Source organism: Oryctolagus cuniculus, chromosome 1, assembly GCF_051225735.1.
Source record: "Oryctolagus cuniculus isolate XC-2025 breed Fujian yellow rabbit chromosome 1, ASM5122573v1, whole genome shotgun sequence".
In the NCBI taxonomy this organism is placed as follows: Eukaryota; Metazoa; Chordata; class Mammalia; order Lagomorpha; family Leporidae; genus Oryctolagus; species Oryctolagus cuniculus.
In genome coordinates, this window is record NC_142867.1 from 2,827,015 (window position 1) to 2,846,617 (window position 19,603).

The window sequence follows — 19,603 nt, forward strand, 5'->3', positions numbered from 1 at the left end:
GCTGGGGTCTCCATAGGAAAATGCCAGTACTGGGTCACACGACGCTGCCAGGGATGCGACCCCGGAGGTCACGCACTCCAAGCTGGGGTGCATGCGGGTTAACACGACCAACAACCGCTGGCAGGCAACCGTGACGAGCAGGTTTCATGAGCCCCACGAAAGCCAGAGTGACCCCCTCCCCGCAACGGGCCCACACAGCCATGCAGTGACGTCACAACGCAAGCCAGGGCTCACGGATGCGGACAGAAGGCGGAGAAACACGGGTGTGAGTGTTACACACGCGCACACGCACACGTGCACACACAGGGTGTGTTGTGAGAACACACAGCCGGCTTGGATCTCCTGCAACAGCAAGACCCACGGTGCGCCCCAACAGTACCAATTTCACCCCCGCCATGGCCGTCTTAACCCTCAGCTGCCACGTGTTTGTGGGCTCCTCCGGGCCGGGCCGGCGCTTCTGGGGCGGGCGGAGGGGAGAGAGCACCGTGCGGTGAAGCCTCAGGACAGCAAGACAGACGCAGAGCCCGCGCCCGGGGGTGGCAGCCCACCTCCAGGGCTGCTGGGGCTCGGGCGCGGGCCGGGGGCCTGGACGGGAGCTGCCGCTGCGGGCGGCTCCGCTGGGCTCCGTCCGTCCCTTCTCTGGGGTGGCCGCTGTGACGTCAGCAGACACGCTCACCACACAGCCAGTGCAGCCGCACCCAGAGCCCCGAGCCCGTCTATCATATACCAACTCTGCGTGGGCAACTTTTTTTTTAGTCCATAGCTGGGGCGGGGGGTGGGGGGGAATGAAAGCCACCAGGCAGCTGCTGGAGCCAAATGACACGGAGGAGGCGGCGGGGATGGGCACTGGGCTCAGCATCAGGCCCCTGCAGAAACCAACCGGACATGTGCCCGCCCTCCCACAGCCAGCGGCCACGCAGGCGGCCCCTGGGGTGAGCTGGGGCTGGGGTGAGTCCCGGCCTCCACTCCTCTCTCCAGCGTTGGGAGAAGGAAACACCCGGCGCGCCGGCTGGCTGGGGGAGCAGCAGCCGCAGAGCCTCGGGCGGGCCGCTGGGGTGATCGCCGGCTCCAGGCAGCTCCCGAAGGCTCTGAGCCAGGACGCCACCAGGAGCCAGGAGGTCCCGAGTGGCCCGGACCCGCACGCGCACGCACGGGAGGCACGCGCAGCCTCGCCTGCGCACGCAGGGTCTCTTAACTCCCGGGCGAGGCTCCTGCTTCGGTGGGCTGCTTCCTGGCACCGCTGGGTCCTGCTCAGACCCCAGTGGGCACTTCCTGGCTGGCTGCGGGAGGCCCGCATTGTGCCCAGGTTCTCACTGCCTGACAGGAAGCCCCCCGACGGCCCCAGGTGGGACTGCGGCAGGTGTGATGCCCTGGCCACGCTGAACCAATGAGCTCTGAGCAGGCGACTCCGTGGCAGGGGTGGGGAGACCCAGGGCTGGAGTCTGAGCCACTCAGACGGAGGCCAAACATGCTGGCTGTGCTTGGAGAGACGTGGCCCCGCGCATGGGCAGGGACACCTCCTACCGCATCCTCACAGCCGGGGAGCGGAGGAGCTGCCCCCGCCCCGGGGGCCTGGTGCCCGCACACGCAGCTCTCACGGCCCGTGCAGGGCACGACAGGCAAGCGGCCGAGGAAGCCCCCAGGCTCCGGCCGTGCGGAGTCTGGCCCCTTGCCCGCTGCTGCAAATAAAGTTTTATTGGAACGCAGCCTGGCCCACCTGCTCACAGTGCATGGCAGCTTCACACTAAAAGCACAGGCGCAGGGAGCCTAAATATCTACTACGGGGCTGACCCCGGTCTCCACTGTGGGGGACCAGTGTCCGCTGGCCCCGTCTACACTGTGGGGGAACAGTGTCCGCTGGCCCCGTCTACACTGTGGGGGAACAGTGTCCGCTGGCCCTGGTCTCCACTGTGGGGGAACAGTGTCCGCTGGCCCCGTCTACACTGTGGGGGACCAGTGTCCGCTGACCCCTGTCTACACTGTGGGGGAACAGTGTCCGCTGGCCCCGTCTACACTGTGGGGGAACAGTGTCCGCTGGCCCTGTCTATACTGTGGGTAAACAGTGCCCGCTGGCCCCCGTCTACACTGTGGGGGACCCGTGTCCACTGACCCCCAGTCTACACTGTGGATGAACACCAGTGTATGCTGGCCCCTGTCTACACTGTAGAGGACCAGTGTCTGCTGACCCCTGTCTACACTGTGGATGAACAGTGTCCACTGACCCCCGGTCTACACTGTGGATGAACACCAGTGTATGCTGGCCCCTGTCTACACTGTGGAGGACCAGTGTCTGCTGACCCCTGTCTACACTGTGGGTGAACAGTGTCCACTGATCCTGGTCTATACTGTGGAGGACCCGTGTCTGCTGGCCCCTGTCTACACTGTGGGTGAACAGTGTCTGCTGATCCTGGTCTACACTGTGGAGGACCAGCGTCCGCTAGTCCCGTCTACACTGTGGGTGAACAGTGTCTGCTGACCCCCGTCTACACTGGTGAGGACCAGTGTCCGCTGGCCCTGTCTACACTGTGGGGGAACAGTGTCTGCTGGCCCCGTCTACACTGTGGGTGAACAGTGTCTGCTGGCCCCGTCTACACTGGGGAGGACCAGTGTCTGCTCTCTCCTGGTCTACACTGTGGGTAAACAGTGTTCGCTGGCCCCCGTCTACACTGTGGAGGACCCGTGTCCACTGACCCCCGGTCAACACTGTGGATGAACACCAGTGTCTGCTGACCCCTGTCTACACTGTGGAGGACCAGTGTCTGCTGACCCGTCTACACTGTGGGTGAACAGTGTCCACTGATCCTGGTCTATACTGTGGAGGACCCGTGTCTGCTGGCCCCGTCTACACTGTGGGTGAACAGTGTCTGCTGATCCTGGTCTACACTGTGGAGGACCAGCGTCCGCTGGTCCCGTCTACGGGTGAACAGTGTCTGCTGACCCCCGTCTACACTGGTGAGGACCAGTGTCCGCTGGCCCCTGTCTACACTGGGGAGGTCCAGTGTCTGCTGGCCCCTATCTACACTGTGGAGGACCAGTGTCTGCTCTCTCCCGGTCTACACTGTGGGTAAACAGTGCTCGCAGGCCCCCGTCTACACTGTGGAAGACCAGCATCCGCTGGCCCCGTCTACACTGTGGGTGAACAGTGTCTGCTGACCCCCATCTACACTGTGGAGGACCCGTGTCCACTGACCCCTGTCTATACTGTGGAGGACCCGTTTCCGCTGGCCCCTTCTATACTGTGGAGGACCCGTGTCTGCTGGCCCCATCTACACTGTGGGTGAGCAGTGTCCACTGCTCCTGGTCTACACTGTGGAGGACCCGTGTCCGCTGGCCCCATCTACACTGTGGGTGAGCAGTGTCCACTGCTCCTGGTCTACACTGTGGAGGACCCGTGTCCGCTGGCCCCATCTACACTGTGGGTGAGCAGTGTCCACTGCTCCTGGTCTACACTGTGGAGGACCCGTGTCCGCTGGCCCCGTCTACACTGTGGAGGACCAGTGTCCGTTGGCCCCATCTACACTGTGGAGGACCCGTGTCTGCTGGCCCCCGTCTACACTGTGGGTGAACAGTGTCTGCTGACCCCTGTCTACACTGTGGAGGACCTGTGTCCGCTGGCCCCCGTCTACACTGTGGGTGAACAGTGTCTGCTGACCCCTGTCTACACTGTGGAGGACCTGTGTCCGCTGGCCCCGTCTACACTGTGGGTGAACAGTGTCCGCTGCTGCTGGTCTACACTGTGGAGGACCCGTGTCCGCTGGCCTCGTCTACACTGTGGGTGAACAGTGTCCGCTGACCCCGGTCTACACTGTGGAGGACCCGCGTCTGCTGGCCCCCGTCTACACTGTGGGTGAACAGTGTCCGCTGACCCTGGTCTACACTGTGGGTGAACAGTGTCTGCTGACCCCTGTCTACACTGTGGAGGACCCGTGTCTGCTGGCCCCATCTACACTGTGGGTGAGCAGTGTCCACTGCTCCTGGTCTACACTGTGGAGGACCCGTGTCCGCTGGCCCCATCTACACTGTGGAGGACCAGTGTCCGTTGGCCCCATCTACACTGTGGAGGACCCGTGTCTGCTGGCCCCGTCTACACTGTGGGTGAGCAGTGTCCGCTGCTCCTGGTCTACACTGTGGAGGACCCGTGTCCGCTGGCCCCGTCTACACTGTGGAGGACCAGTGTCCGTTGGCCCCATCTACACTGTGGAGGACCCGTGTCTGCTGGCCCCCGTCTACACTGTGGGTGAACAGTGTCTGCTGACCCCTGTCTACACTGTGGAGGACCTGTGTCCGCTGGCCCCGTCTACACTGTGGGTGAACAGTGTCCGCTGCTGCTGGTCTACACTGTGGAGGACCCGTGTCCGCTGGCCTCGTCTACACTGTGGGTGAACAGTGTCCGCTGACCCCGGTCTACACTGTGGAGGACCCGTGTCTGCTGGCCCCCGTCTACACTGTGGGTGAACAGTGTCCGCTGACCCTGGTCTACACTGTGGGTGAACAGTGTCTGCTGACCCCTGTCTACACTGTGGAGGACCCGTGTCTGCTGGCCCCCGTCTACACTGTGGGTGAACAGTGTCCGCTGCTCCTGGTCTACACTGTGGAGGACCAGCGTCCGCTGGCCCCGTCTACACTGTGGGTGAACACCAGTGTCCGCTGGCCCCCGTCTACACCGCGGCTCACACGCTGGGCCTCGCTGCGGGAAAGCCGGCGGCCACCGTACCTCTTTGTTTTTGGATTCTTTCCTCAGCGACTTCTCCAGGACTCTGGCTTCGTACTCGGCCCTGGGGTGGTCCTGCGGAGGAGACGTCGGAGTGAGGGGCGTGCCGGCGGGCGCCCGAGACCCTCCTCTGGGCACCCTCGGCAAACCAGTCGGATGCTTGCCTCGGGCACCTGCTGGGGCCAGTTCAGGGCCGGCCCTGGCACCGCTGCCCGCGCGGGCCTCCCTGTATGCGGCCAATCGCAGCCCGCGACCCTCCCCCGGGTTGGGACCCCACAGGGCCTGTGCCCGCGGCATGGCGCGCCCGGCCGTGAACTGGCCCCAGCACGCGCCGTGGAGGAGCCGCGCGGTGTCAGCAAGCGAGAGCAGCAGAGTGGGCGCTGGAACAGAACCGGTTAGGAGCAGCCACAGTGGGGAGGAAGCGAGACCCGCCCGTGGAGCTGCAGACGGAGGCGTGTGCGGAGCCCGCTCCCGAGAGAGCCCCGGGGACAGGGGGAGACACAAAGTTGCAAACCTTGACTGCCTCCTTCAGGGACCCAGAAAACAAAGAGACAAGAAGGCGGTGTTACTGCGCATTCCTAGGAAACAGCACCCCCCCCCCGAGACCTCCTGGGGGCCGGCAGGGAGCCGACGCCGGGGTGGGGGGCTGGAGGCGGGGGCCCGCGTCTCTGAAGGCCTCCGGGCGCCAGGATGACGCGTGGCCCCTGGCTTTGGGGACTGGAGTTTCTTAGACTCGGCTACGGGCACACGGGCCAAACGAGAGGACAGACCTCCCTCCGCCCACACCGCAGGCCCCGTCTGGACCACGCAGGGCGGCCCACACCTGTGCAGTCGGCCCTGCTAGGAGGCCCCCGGCGGCCCCTGCCCGGGGCCCAGGGGTCCCCACTCTGAAAGGAGTCCGGGGGGCTGGACCAAGGGGGCTGGCCACAGGGTCGTTCCAATAGGATGTTCTAGACAGAATTCCCAAGCACTCAGACGGCGACTGCTCTCTGTGTGACTGGAATCTTGGCAGCTGGAACAGCAACTGGGACCAGAGCCCACCCAGGGAGTCGGCTGGCCCCGGACCCCGCCATGGGCTGAGCTCTGGCTCCCAGCAGGGTCAGCGGCAGCTCAGGCCGGCCGTCTGCGGAAGCGGAGACGGCGACTGCCGTGAAGAGGCCCCGGACTGTTCACGGGCGCTGGGAAGCAGGCGAGGCCTGTGTGGCCAGGTGTGGCCAGGTGACCGACAAGGGGGTGCTGGGCCCTGCCTTCAGCACTCTGCACCGACTGACCCGCTGGGACCCCCATGCTCTATGGACTGGGGACCACTCTCAGAGCCCGAGTGAGAGGCCAGGCCGCTGAGGCACAGAGAGGTTGAGCGTCTTCCCCAGGCCACACAGCGAGCACGCATCAGATGGGGACTGAGCTCGGGTAGCTCGGCTCAGGGGCCAGACTCCTGACTGCCAGGCTTCCGGTGCCTGTCTCTTCTTGGGATGGGTGGCAGAGGGCTGGCGCACGGGCTCCACAATGTCTGCCCGAGGCGTGGCCACCCTGCTCAGCCTGGGAGGGAGCCAGCGGTTTGGGCAGACCCAGCAGGCCGGCCAGAAAAAGGGTTCAGACGCTTGCACGGCGCCGTGAGAGGCAGGCAACGCTGCCCTCTTGGGCAGTGAAGACAAGTCGCCAGGCGGGGCGGGGGGGGGGGTCACCCAGCTCTGTCCCTGGCCTTGCCGCTTGTCTGAGGGGATTCCTGGGGACCTCAGTGGCCACTCGATGCCCAATGTCCCCCTCTGCACCCTGGGGTGGCCCGCGCCGGCTGTCGGTCTCCGTTTGCAGGCTGTGCCCCAGCCTCACCGTGGTGCAGGCGGAGCCGCCCCGACGAGCAGGGTGTGGGTTCCCGCAGGCGGCACCCCTGCCCTCGCCACACCCGACAGCCTGGGCAGCGCCAGATGCGCTGAGGTCACCGTGGTGAGCCTTGGCCCGCCTCCGACACCGGCTGGTGGGGGCGTCTCCATGCGAGCCTCCAGATCAGACACCAAACAGTCGCCCTGGCGACCGCGGGCGTCTGCAATGCCGGGAAGACAAACGGCCTCGCTGGGCGGGGACCGGAGCCTGTCAGGACCCTGGGCTCCACGCGAGCGCCACGGAGGCGGCGGGGGGCGGGGCACTGACCTCCTCCTCCTCGAAGCCCGTGAGGTCCCAGCGGTAATTGAGCCGCATCTGCTTCCGCTTCCAGTGTTCCATGAAGGTGGCGGCTGTGCAGGGAGGAAGGGCAGGCTCAGGGCCGGGGGTCGACGTGCTGTCGGCACTACGCGGCGCAAGAATTCACCCCGACTGACCCACCCGGCCCCCATCAACCGTGAGCACGGCCTCCCATTCTACAGACCAACAGCTCGAGACCCAGCCACGCTTCCTCAGCCAGTGGGCGCGGGCCAGGGCAGGGCTGCAGCCACCTCGCCCCGTCGCTCTCAGGGACCTGGGGTCGCAGGCAGGGGCTCGAGACCAGAAAGCACAGGGCTTGGCCAAGGCCCCTCCCCCCAGCTGCAAACCCATGCGGGTGGTCCGGCTGCGGAGCTGCACCCACAGCCGCCGCCCCCGCCTCGTTTTCCCCAAAACACAGATCAGATGCCGCCTCCTCCAGGAAGCCGGAAAAAGCCAGTTTCCTCAGGGAGCCTCCCCACACAGTGTCTGTCCTCAGAGGGCCTGCGCCTGAGCTCCCCGTGATGGGGCCGGGTCGGGGTGCCAGCGTCCCCAGCACCCACCCAGTGCCTAGCGCCGGCAGGGGCTCACTCCCAGGTGTCCACTGGGGACTGGGTGGCTCTGACTTGTGCACGGAGGAGCCACTGGCCGAGCTGTGTCCCACGGTCGCTGCCCCACCAGGGGACGCCAACAGCGCTGCCGTGACCGGGCACCCGCGCCCAGGGTGCTCCAGGCACCGTCCCGAGGGCTGTCACACACAGCAGCCACAGGAGGCCGGTGCCATTCCTGCCCCGCCTCCCCAGTCCACAAGCGCACACGGCTTATGTGACGCGTGGCACTGCTGAGATGGGAGAGCCTGAGCCTTCCACACGCCCTCACACGCGTGCTAACCAGGCACCACGCGCTGCAGGGGCCCCGTGGGAGCTGCCGTCTGCACGGAGCACGCCCTCCCCTCTCCGAGGGTGGTGAGGCCGGGTCTCCGGGTCCGCAGCTGCTTTCCCCACGGCACACACCCGGCACCAGCCCGGCCCTGCCAGGACGCAGGAGCCTCCCCGGCAGGCCTTTCGGGCGACGGGGAGCTGAGATGCCAGGGCGAGGCGCGCGGGCAACGAGACCCCGAGGCATGCTGGGACCAGCAGGTGATGCTGCCCGCGCCAGAAACCGCAGGGCCCCGGGGAGGTGGGGCTGAGCGCTTCCTGGTGGGAGGCAGACTGGCTTCCTCCCACCCTCTGACCGCCACGCAGGTCCACCTGCCGGGGAGTGGGAGAGCAAGGAGCCTGGGAATCCCGGCTCCCTGGTCAGACAGGGACGGATGGCACGCAGACACCGGCGCAGCGCTGGTCTGGGCCAGGATTTTTTTCTTTTGGACAAGACCCTAAGAGCACAGGTGGCCAAGCAAACACCAGTGGGATGCAGCTGGCACACAGCGGCTCGGCAAACGAAACGAGCCGCAGAGGGCCGGGCCGCCAGCAGCCAACTCCACCGCTCCCAGGGGACGAACCTCCAGGACGGACAGCTCCGCTCGGCAGCGGAACGGCGGGCACACGACCTGCACAGGCGCCGCGCAGCGGGCAGCCCCGGGCCGGGAGCCGGTGCCCCACGCCGCCAGTCACCACGAGTCAGACGCAGCCGCAACGCGGTGTTCCTGCGCTCTGGCTACAGTGGCTGTTACCATATGGACAAAGCGACGAAGGCCAGCGAGGACGCAGGCAAACAGTGACAAGGGCACACTCCGCACTGGCTCAGGCGGGGACCTAGATCAGGGACGCGCGCCTCATGACTGTCCTTGGAGTGCCTTCTTGTCTCCAGCTCTGTCCCCCCGCCACGTGAGGCCCGGGGAGGGAGGGAGGAGGCCCTCACAGAGCACCTGGTCGGCTGGACCCGGATCTCCGGGCCCCAGAGCCGAGCGTCGGCGTGCGCTGCTGCAGTCCCCAGGCTGCACGGTTTCTGGCTCTGGCTCACAGACGCAGGGGCAAAGCTGGCGTACGCGTCCGTGGGATTCCCTCGGGGCCGCTGCCGACAACGTGGCTGGGTGGCCCCCGTGCCTGCTCTGAGCTTCTGAACCCCAGTGTCGTGGTACCAGGAGGCGGGGCCTTTGGGAGGTGACCGCAGCATGGGGATGGAATTGCTGTGGATACCGGAGAGGCTCCTGCCCCTTCCGGACACGTAGAGGTGACATCGGTGAGCCAGGACGAAACGGCCCCCACCAGACCTGCGTCTGCCACGCCTGCATCGTGAGGGGGAACGCCCGCGGCTGGAGTGGGGCAGCAGCCCTGGGGCTGAGCCCACGATCGGCCCCACCGACGGCCGGCTCCTGAACCGGGATCCACCTGCTCACCGTTCCCAAGCTGGGGACGGGGCGGGAAGAGAACCCTCGTCCCTCGCGGAGCACACGCTGGGGGAAGGCCGGACGCCAGGGCAGCAGCCCAGGGCCACTCGTGAGCCAGCGTCTGCTCGGGAACCGGCTCGTGGGCTCCGGCACACACCCGCCTGCAGCTCCCTCGGCGGCCCCTCTGCCTCACCAGCGCTGGGGCCTTCTCCGTCCGGCCTCTCATCCCCGAGTTCAACTCAAACCGAGTGCTCTCTTCAGCCAGGAGCTGACGGGGCTGAGACCCCACGGTGATGCCGTGACGCCGGAAAACCGATCCTGGCGGGGGGCTGAGCGTGGCCGCGAGGGGCCCCCCATCTCCGTGGAGGCTCTCGGGTGTCGCTCGGGCCAGCCGGACCCACGTGGGAAGGCTCGGAGGTGACCTGTGGCCGGGCTGCCAAGCCCCGCAGGTGTGGGCGGCGTGGGCTGCTCCCTGCCATTGCGGGTGGGCAGACGCCGGTGGTGGCCGGGGAGGACCGGCCTCCCTGGTGATGGGGGAGGGGGGGCTGAACGAGGCACTCGCAGAAAAGAATCAACCGCAAATGGCGCCTGCCTGGAACGGTGGAACGGCCTCGGTCTTCCGCCTCCATGCGGCCCCGGGCCCAGGCAGCCCTGGCTGCTGTTGGGCTCTGGGTTCCGTAACGGCCGCTCTTCTCCAAACGGCTGCCTGAGGCCCAGCCGTCGTGACGGTGTGGCAGTGTTTTTCTCCCCAGGTGGCAGCGTGGAGGTGGCCCTGCCCCTGGGGCTCTGCTTTGACGGGCAGGCGCGGTGGAGGCGGAGCTGGCCTGGTGCAGGCAGCACATGGAGTCTCCAGGCACGGCCGTGCCCCTGGGCCAGCCCGGGACAAGGAACCTCTGAGGGTGTCGCGGGCAGGTGCGCAGCAGCAGGCTGGCCTCCCCCGCCCCCCAGGTCACCATCTGCTCCCCAGGAGGCACCTCACAGGGGCGCGGAGATCTCTGGACAGGCAGCTGTGGCGTGGAGGTGGGCGGGCCAGTGCGCAGACCTGTGATACCGCCAAGGAACCCACTGGCTGCGTGATCCAGGTCCCGGGCCTCGTAAGTCACGGCACGCCCAGAAGCCTGCTCTCCCAGAAGTCCCTGCACTCCCAGAAGTCCCTGCTCTCCCAGAAGTCCCTGCACGCCCAGAAGTCCCTGCACTCCCAGTAGTCCCTGCACTCCCAGAAGTCACTGCTCTCCCAGAAGTCCCTGCACGCCCAGAAGTCCCTGCACGCCCAGAAGTCCCTGCACGCCCAGAAGTCCCTGCACTCCCAGAAGTCCCTGCACGCCCAGAAGTCCCTGCACGCCCAGAAGTCCCTGCACTCCCAGAAGTCCCTGCTCTCCCAGAAGTCCCTGCACTCCCAGAAGTCACTGCTCTCCCAGAAGTCCCTGCACGCCCAGAAGTCCCTGCACTCCCAGAAGTCACTGCTCTCCCAGAAGCCTGCTCTCCCAGAAGTCCCTGCACTCCCAGAAGTCCCTGCATGCCCAGAAGTCCCTGCACTCCCAGAAGTCCCTGCATGCCCAGAAGTCCCTGCACTCCCAGAAGTCCTTGCTCTCCCAGAAGTCACTTCTCTCCCAGAAGTCCCTGCTCTCCCAGAAGTCACTAAACTCTCCCTTGCAGCCGGTGGCTGGAAGTCAGTGTGTCCCTGGGGGTGGGGGAGCAATGGTGCCTGCCCTCTGGGGTCACCGTGGTGTGCAGCCGTGTCCCGCCTGCTGCGCCGTCACGGCTGGGCCACGCTCCTCTGCTCACGTCCACCTCTGACCCAGCGTCCGACAGCACCGACTCGGACTCCTGGCGACAGCACGGAGTTCTTGCCAGGTTCCTGCAAGGCCGCTTCTCAGCATGGCGCCCGTGCACACGCCATGCCCTCTTGAACCCTAGACCGTGAGCCTGCGAGGACTGGGATGCGCCGGGTCCTCCACAGATGCTGGCTGAGCGCCCCCAGCCCCGGGCTGGGGGGGGGGGCGGCCGCACACCGCTCCTCCAGTCCTCGAAATGCGGCAGCCACTGGGAGGCCCTGGCGGAGACTTTGTACCCATTGTACCGACGAGGAAGTGCAGGTGACGAGGCGGCGTGTGACTGCCCACCGGGCCACATGGCTGACCACAGAAGGCGGCACCGGCTGATCTTCTCACGGCTCAGGCAGCTCAGCCCCGTGAGACACCTGTGCTGCCCTGTGGATGGCCACATGGCGAGGGGAGCCCAGCTGGCCAGTGACCCCTACAAGGGGACTTGTTAAGGGCACCCAGCTGCTGGCCCAGGCCCAGGGCGGGTGACAGCCGGACGTGGCATCCAGGGGACAAACTCTGCCCACTCTTCCCATTTAGAGCCGGCTGCCCGGGCCCCCAGAGTCCAGCAGGGGAGGGAGCGTGACTGAGCCATGATCGGACGCGAGGGCCCAGCCCAGCTGCCCACATGGGAGCAGGAGTCGAGGGGGCCGGGCCACACTGTCTGCTCCCTGATCTCACCCGGCGCATGTCCCCTCCACACCGCACAGGTCAGGCTGACCCGGAGTCCTGGTTCATGGAAGCTGGGGCCAAGTGGGGATGATTGTCGGGGACTGGGGGCCTTGCCGGAGCTCTCCTAAGCACCGAGCAATGGTCCAAGGGATGGCGGAGGTGGCCGTGGGGCGGGCGGGGACAGGGCCAGGCCCGGGGGACATGTGTATGGCCGACTACCTAGGCCTCCGCACAGCGCGGGCAGCCTCCGTCCCCACGGCTGGATCAGCGGCTCTGCAGCTGCCACTGCCCCCGTGTGCCCACGGCCACGTCGGGTCCATCAGGTGGGCAGAGCCCAGGGGCCGCCCCTTGAGCAGGGGGTGGACCGAGAGCTGGGAGGCCCAGCACACCTCTTCCAGGAAACCCCTCCCCCGAGGCGCCCTAACTGCTTCCTCTCGTGCTGTGCCGCGCCAGGACCCACCTCCTCCCAGAGAGAAGCCCTTGATGGCTGGCCCGTGGAAGGCTCGGCACGTGGCTGCCCGCTGCGCGAATCCCCCGTCCCCAGGGAGCACCCGCCGCAGAGAAGGGGCCGGCGCTGTCCGAGACCAGAGTTGTGTGCAGAGGAGCGGCGCCGCCCCTTCCTGAGCCGTGAGCCCTCGAGCCTGAGCCCGTGCAGGCTGCGCCCAGGCAGTGACGCCAGCAGGCGGGGACTCGGGCTTTGGAACTGCGGCCTGATTCCCGCAACCCCAGGCGGCTGCGGCCGCGTCTCTGGGCCACGGCTCCCCACCTGCAGATGGAGACGGGGTGTCCCCAGGCTGTCCCTACCGTCTGTGCTCAGGGGGTCAGCGCGTGAGGGGAGAGCCTGCCTGCTCCCAGTCCGCTGCCCCTCCCGGCCACCAGCCGCGGTCCCAGGACACCTCCGGGCCCAGGAATGTTTCCTCGGGGGCTTCGGGTGCAGCACCGACCCCAGACAGCCACACAGGCGGTGGGCGTGGCTCCCACCTCCGCGGTGTCCTGGCAAACCCAGCTGTGGGTGCCCTCGAGCAGACAGACAGCCGACGCATCAGAACCCGCCCTGGCCGCAGCGCCCGCGGGGGCCGCACTCACCCCAGAGCGCCATGAAGACGGAGAAGAAGACGGTGGCGGGGTTGTCGAAGAGGTGGCTGGCGCGCGCTGTGGCGCAGGCGGAGCTCATCTTCCAGTAGCTGCAGGTCTTGTCGCACAGCGGGCACATCGTGATGTTATGTCTCTCGTCACACATCTCCATGCTGGAAGACAAGGCCGGCCGTGGGGGCGGGCACCGCCTGGGGGCCACATGGGCCCCTCCCCGTGCGGAGCGTGGCTGAGGCACAGGGCTGGCCACACCAGGAGGGCCCGGGCTCTGCGGCCACTGTCTCAGCATCGCCGACGACTTCCTGATGGGCTCCCGCGTTTTCATTTTGCGCAGGGCCCCCTGGCTCGGCCTTGCCTGGTGCTGGGTGAGGGGCTGCAGACGGGTCACCTCCGCGGGGACCTGCAGTGGGCGGAGCCTGCCGCCTGTACCCAGGCCACCTTCTGGACAAGTCCAGGGTCCCAGAGATGCTGCCCGGGCTGCATGAGGAGCCAGTGGGGAACGGGAGGAGGAAGCAGGCAGAGCCACTGCAGGGCTGACCTTGGGCCGTTCACGCGGCCACTCCCCCACCACCGCCGCGCCTGCCCTGGGTGTCCCCTGCAGAGGTCACTGCGCTCTGGACGTCTCCCGTCTGGGGGGCCGGTGGCTGGGCTGCCTCAGCAGCTTGCATAGAGACCGGGCCCCGGTCCATGATGGCGCCGTTCTGCCGAGCAGACAGGAGCACGGGCCAGAGCCTGGCGGCCCACGGCACTGGGAGGTGGGGCGCCTGGGGCCTGCCCCCACCCACCCCAGGCTCAGACTGAAAATGTCCACAGCTTAAGGGCCACGTGGGGGCCTTGCTCCTGGCTGCACAGATGGGGAGAGGGCCTGGAGTGGGCAGCAGAGTGGGGTCCAGCCCTGCCTCTGGCTCTCAGAGGCCCTGGGACAATCCCTCCCTTCAGCCCTACACTGAAATGGGGGGAGGGGCCATGGTAAGGACCTCCCACCCCTGACCGGGCCTGAACTCGCTCCTTCCTGTGCCCTGGGATGGGACATGCCTCGGAGCTGCGAACGGACACCCGGGCTGCTCTGAGCGCCAGGACAGCGGTCTCGCCCCTGACGGCACCAAGCAGCAGCCAACTGCGCGTCAGAGGTTGGAGGTGACTCCAGATGTCAAGGGCCAAGCAAGAGAAAAAGGACAGAGAGAGAGAGAGAGAGAGAGCCCTCCGAGAACGGGCGGGCCCGTGCCTCAGGTCTGCCTGCAGCACAGCTGGGCCTGAGGCTGCACACACGGCCACGAAGCCCGGCCCACGGCCTCCATCCTCCCAGCTGAGACTTCTGGGGGCTGACGGTGCACGGGGTCACGCAGAGGTCACAGCTGTGTGCCCGGGGTCAGGTGAGAGGTCAGCTGTGTGCATGGGGTCAGGTGAGAGGTCAGCTGTGTGCATGGGGTCAGGTACAGGTCACAGCTGTGTGCATGAGGTCAGGTAGAGGTCACAGCTGTGTGCCCGGGGTCAGGTGAGAGGTCAGCTGTGTGCATGGGGTCAGGTAGAGGTCACAGCTGTGGGCGTGAGGTCAGGTAGAGGTCACAGCTGTGTGCATGAGGTCAGGTAGAGGTCACAGCTGTGTGCATGGGGTCAGGTAGAGGTCACAGCTGTGTGCACGGGGTCAGGTAGGGGTCACAGCTGTGTGCCTGGGGTCAGGTGAGAGGTCACAGCTGTGTGCCCGGGGTCAGGTAGAGGTCACAGCTGTGTGCATGGGGTCAGGTGAGAGGTCACAGCTGTGTGTATGGGGTCAGGTGAGAGGTCAGAGCTGTGTGCATGGGGTCAGGTAGGAGTCACAGCTGTGTGCCTGGGGTCAGGTAGAGGTCACAGCTGTGTGCATGGGGTCAGGTGAGAGGTCACAGCTGTGTGTATGGGGTCAGGTGAGAGGTCAGAGCTGTGTGCATGGGGTCAGGTAGGAGTCACAGCTGTGTGCCCGGGGTCAGGTAGAGGTCACAGCTATGTGCATGGGGTCAGGTGAGAGGTCAGCTGTGTGCATGGGGTCAGGTGAGAGGTCACAGCTGTGTGCATGGGGTCAGGTAGAGGTCACAGCTGTGTGCATGGGGTCAGGTGAGAGGTCACAGCTGTGTGCATGGGGTCAGGTGAGAGGTCAGCTGTGTGCACAGGGTCAGGCAGAGGTCACAGCTGTGTGCCCGGGGTCAGGTAGAGGTCACAGCTGTGTGCATGGGGTCAGGTAGAGGTCACAGCTGTGTGCATGGGGTCAGGTACAGGTCACAGCTGTGTGCATTAGGTCAGGTGAGAGGTCACAGCTGTGTGCATGGGGTCAGGTAGGGGTCACAACTGTGTGCCTGGGGTCAGATAGAGGTCACAGCTGTGTGCATGGGGTCAGGTGAGAGGTCACAGCTGTGTGCATGGGGTCAGGTACAGGTCACAGCTGTGTGCATGGGGTCAGGTGAGAGGTCACAGCTGTGTGTATGGGGTCAGGTGAGAGGTCAGAGCTGTGTGCATGGGGTCAGGTAGGGGTCACAGCTGTGTGCATGGGGTCAGGTACAGGTCACAGCTGTGTGCATGGGGTCAGGTGAGAGGTCACAGCTGTGTGTATGGGGTCAGGTGAGAGGTCACAGCTGTGTGCCCGGGGTCAGATGAGAGGTCATAGCTGTGTGCATTGGATCAGGTAGGGGTCACAGCTGTGTGCACGGGGTCAGGTGAGAGGTCACAGCTGTGTGCATGGGGTCGGGTGAGGGTCGCAGTGCTGATGGATTTCAGTGGAGGGACAGCAGGAAAGCTTGGGGTGGGGGCCGCTGCCTACCTGGGGATGTTCTCGTCCATGGTGGCACAGCCGTAGAGGAAGACGATGATGCCCACCACGGAGGCGGGGATGAGCATCTGGGTGTAGACGCCCAGCCAGGCGAAGTACAGGCCAATCTTCTCCCCAAAGTACTTCCTGTGCCGCAGGAAGACAGAGCCAGGGACGAGCTGTCACCCACCCCTCACAGGGACAAGCTGTCACCCACCCCTCGGCAGACAGTGCAGTCCCCTCCCCAGCAGGGAACCACCCACCGCAGGCCCAGGGTTCTCTGGCCTGAGAAGCAGGGCGTGGGGTGCGGGGTGCGGGGCACCCGGCGGGTGTGGCCTGCTCTGTGCCCCCTGCGCCCGGCCCTTTGCCTGTGGTGCTCGGGAAGGTGGGTGACAGCCCAGGCTGGCGGGCACGGAAGACTCTTCCGGAGGCTCTCAGCTCCGTCCCGATCCCCACTCAGCGTGAGAACGGGAGCTCACTTTGGCACGGAAGTGCCAAGAAAACCAATCGCTCCGCCGCGGAGCCCGTCGGCAGCGTGACGGCTTAGGAGAGTGTCCGTGGGCCAACGCCGGCTGCAGGCCCCTCAGGACGCTGCGCCCTGCCCGTGGGACGGAGTCCTTGCCCGGGGGGGGGGGCTCATTCTTACGCTGCAGCCTCTGCAGCCGCCCCGCTGGGCCTGAAGACGCCTTTAGCGGGAGATGGTGACCGTGACCTCACGGGCCCAGCCTCCCGCCAACATGAACAAACGGCTTCAACTAATGCCGGCCCAGGCTACGGGCAGGGCAGGGAGCCCCGGCTCCTCCCACACGAGCCGCTCAGCTCAGGCAGGCTGGCTCTCCTGAGCGGGACCCAGGCCTGCCGGTGCCGACTCACCTGACCAGGTCGATGGGCTGGTACTTGTAGAAGACCCCGTAACTTGCCCACTCTTCATACAGGAGCTGGAAGAGGAGACGTGTAGGAGGTGGGCGTCAGCCACGCACCGGCAACAGCGAGCGTCCACTTGGAGGTGACGTGGGGGCGGGGAAGCCGCCTCTGGCTGTTATGGGGTCCCACCTCGCCCTGGTTTGATCTAGAAGTGACTGAGAAGGCCTGATACCATGGGGCTTTCCCATTTAGACTCTTGGCAGTCCCTGGTCAAAGCATTTTTTTAGAAAGATTTGTATTTATTTCAAAGGCAGAGTTATAGAGAGAGAGAAAAAGAGAGAGAGAGAGAGAGAGGTCTTCCATCCTTCCATCCACTGGTTCACTCCCCAGATGGTCGTGATGGCCAGGGCTGGGGCACGCAGAAGCCGGGAGCCTCATCCTGGTCTCCCACAGGAGTGGCAGGGACCCAGCACGTGGGCCACCTTCTGCTGCTTTCCCAGGCCATTAGCAGGGCGCTGGGTGAGCAGTGGAGCGGCCGGGACAGGAACGAGCACCACATGGGATGCTGGCGTTGCCGGCGCCTGTGAGCAGTCTTTCCCCGAGAACAGTCGCCCACCTCTGCTTCACGCTCTCTAGGCTGCTGTCTAAGACCGTAAGTACTGTGACGGCAAAACCCAGTGTGTGTGGGGGGGGGGGGGGGGCGGCAGGTGGGAGCGGGGCTGAGACCCAAAGCCTCTGGGGAGCAGCCTGGACGCTCAGGCTCCCCCTGGCTGAATCAGAGCCCGGGGGGGTGTCACAGCCCTGCGCACGCACGTGTGCATGTGTGCTGGTGTGCGCATGTGCAAGGGGTACTCTCTGACCTCTAGCCAGAAGGGTGGCCGACAGCACCTCCCCAGGTGGCAGAGAGTACCACGGCGGCCCCTGTGTGTCCCAGGGGCAGCACCCTGCAGCCTGTGCGTCACAGCTGCAGTGCTGCTGGGTGATGGGAGCCTGAGCGGACGGACCATGCTGACCGCACCGCTGCTGCCCTGGGCGGCTTCTGGCCCTCCCTGGAGTCAAGTCAGCGACTTCCGCCCCAGAGAGGCTGCGGGCACAGCAGAGAGGAAGGTGGGGGAGACACAGAGGAGACAGCAGAGAGGCAGAGCTGAGACCGAGCCGTGGCAGGTTTAGGCTGAGCCTCTGGGAGGAGGAGCCACTGAGACGACCCTGCGGAAGGCGTGGCCACGTGCCCCGGTCACTGTGTCCCTGGGGCCGCCCCGCTCACCCCAGCCCAAGCTGGCTCACCCCGTCCCGACAGGCGGGGGACGCAGCCCACACCCCCAGCCTCCTACAGAAATTCCTCAACCTCGGTGGGCTTTTCTTCCTGGAGAAGACAGCGCCAATCACCCTGCACTGTCGGTGTGCAAAATAAGGCCCAAGATGCCACTGCTGCCGCGAGAAGAACCCAGGCCTCCACTTGGCCTCCGTGTGCTCAGGGAGGCGCTGGGCACCGAGGGGACCCAGGCGAGAAGCGGAACAGCCAGGGCCCGGCACTCTGGCCACAGGGGCCCAGAGACTCCAGTGCCACACCCGGGGGGGGATCCCAGCTCCAGGGCCCAGAGACTCCAGTCCCACACCCGGGGGGGGGGATCCCGGCTCCAGGGCCCAGAGACTCCAGTGCCACACGCGGGGGGGATCCCAGCTCCAGGGCCCACAGCCTCCAGTGCCACACCTGGGGGGGGATCCCGGCTCCAGGGCCCAGAGACTCCAGTGCCACACCTGGGGGGGGGGGATCCCGGCTCCAGGGCCCAGAGCCTCCAGTGTCACACCCGGGGGGGGATCCCAGCTCCAGGGCCCACAGCCTCCAGTGCCACACCTGGGGGGGGGGGGATCCAGGCTCCAGGGCCCAGAGCCTCCGGTGCCACACCTGGGGGGGTATCCGGCTCCAGGGCCCAGAGACTCCAGTGCCACACCCGGGGGGGGATGCCGGCTCCAGGGCCCAGAGCCTCCAGTGCCACACCCGGGGGGGGATCCCGGCTCCAGGGCCCAGAGCCTCCAGTGCCACACCTGGGGGAGGATCCAGGCACAGACGTCTCCTGCTCTGACCACCAGCCCACACCCACGTGGTGGGCAGCCCAATGAGTGTTCACCCCTCTCCATCCCCCAGCAGCAGCGGCACGGGGTGGGGGGAGGGGGAAGGGTGGGGGACCTGGTGTATCTTTTCCTTCTCGTCCTTAGTGCCCAGCAGATCCTGGGGTGGTCACGGGTTCCACTGAGTGACTGCTGAGTGAGTGAATGAGAGACAGGCTGGCCCGTGGCTCCTGATCCCGCTCAGCGGCAGAGCACCCTCAGTTCACACCTGTCCTCCCAGGTGGGGTCAGGCCCCGGGGCTCAGCCACCGACACAAGCCGCTCTCACGGGAAAGGCAAATGACTAGAACAGCGCCACGTCACACGGAGCCACCGTGGGAGACAGGGACCCGACACCACGTCACACGGAGCCACCGTGGGAGACAGGGACCCGACACCACGTCACACGGAGCCACCGTGGGAGACAGGGACCCGACACCACGTCACACGGGGCCACTGTGGGAGACAGAGACGTCCCCCCAGGACCCAACGCCGCTTCACACGGAGCCACCGTGGGAGACAGGGACCCGACGCCACGTCACACGGAGCCACCGTGGGAGACAGGGACCCGACACCACGTCACACGGAGCCACCGTGGGAGACAGGGACCCGACGCCACGTCACACGGAGCCACCGTGGGAGACAGGGACCCGACGCCACGTCACACGGAGCCACCGTGGGAGACAGGGACCCGACACCACGTCACACGGAGCCACCGTGGGAGACAGGGACCCGACACCACGTCACACGGAGCCACCGTGGGAGACAGGGACCCGACACCACGTCACACGGGGCCACTGTGGGAGACAGAGACGTCCCCCCAGGACCCGACGCCACTTCACACGGAGCCACCGTGGGAGACAGGGACCCGACGCCACGTCACACGGAGCCACCGTGGGAGACAGGGACCCGACACCACGTCACACGGAGCCACCGTGGGAGACAGGGACCCGACGCCACGTCACACGGAGCCACCGTGGGAGACAGGGACCCGACACCACGTCACACGGAGCCACCGTGGGAGACAGGGACCCGACACCACGTCACACGGGG

At 66.4% G+C, this 19,603-nt stretch overlaps 1 protein-coding gene across 13 annotated transcripts in view; it reads right to left on the minus strand.

The window, feature by feature from the left end:
* Positions 1–19,603, minus strand: part of ANO1 (anoctamin 1) — a 152,338-nt gene that overhangs the window by 25,467 nt on the left and 107,268 nt on the right. For 5 of the 13 annotated variants that reach the window (XM_070062301.2, XM_070062161.2, XM_089307309.1 and 2 more), the window contains 7 exons: positions 16,452–16,516; positions 15,591–15,725; positions 12,797–12,957; positions 6,860–6,942; positions 5,226–5,237; positions 4,715–4,786; positions 380–457 (listed from right to left, as the gene is read on the minus strand). In XM_070062301.2, the coding sequence (XP_069918402.1) occupies positions 380–457; positions 4,715–4,786; positions 5,226–5,237; positions 6,860–6,942; positions 12,797–12,957; positions 15,591–15,725; positions 16,452–16,516 (606 nt within the window). The remainder of the gene's footprint in view (positions 1–379; positions 458–4,714; positions 4,787–5,225; positions 5,238–6,859; positions 6,943–12,796; positions 12,958–15,590; positions 15,726–16,451; positions 16,517–19,603) is intronic. The other 8 variants (XM_070062232.2, XM_070062082.2, XM_070062357.2 and 5 more) reach the window with 5 other exon arrangements.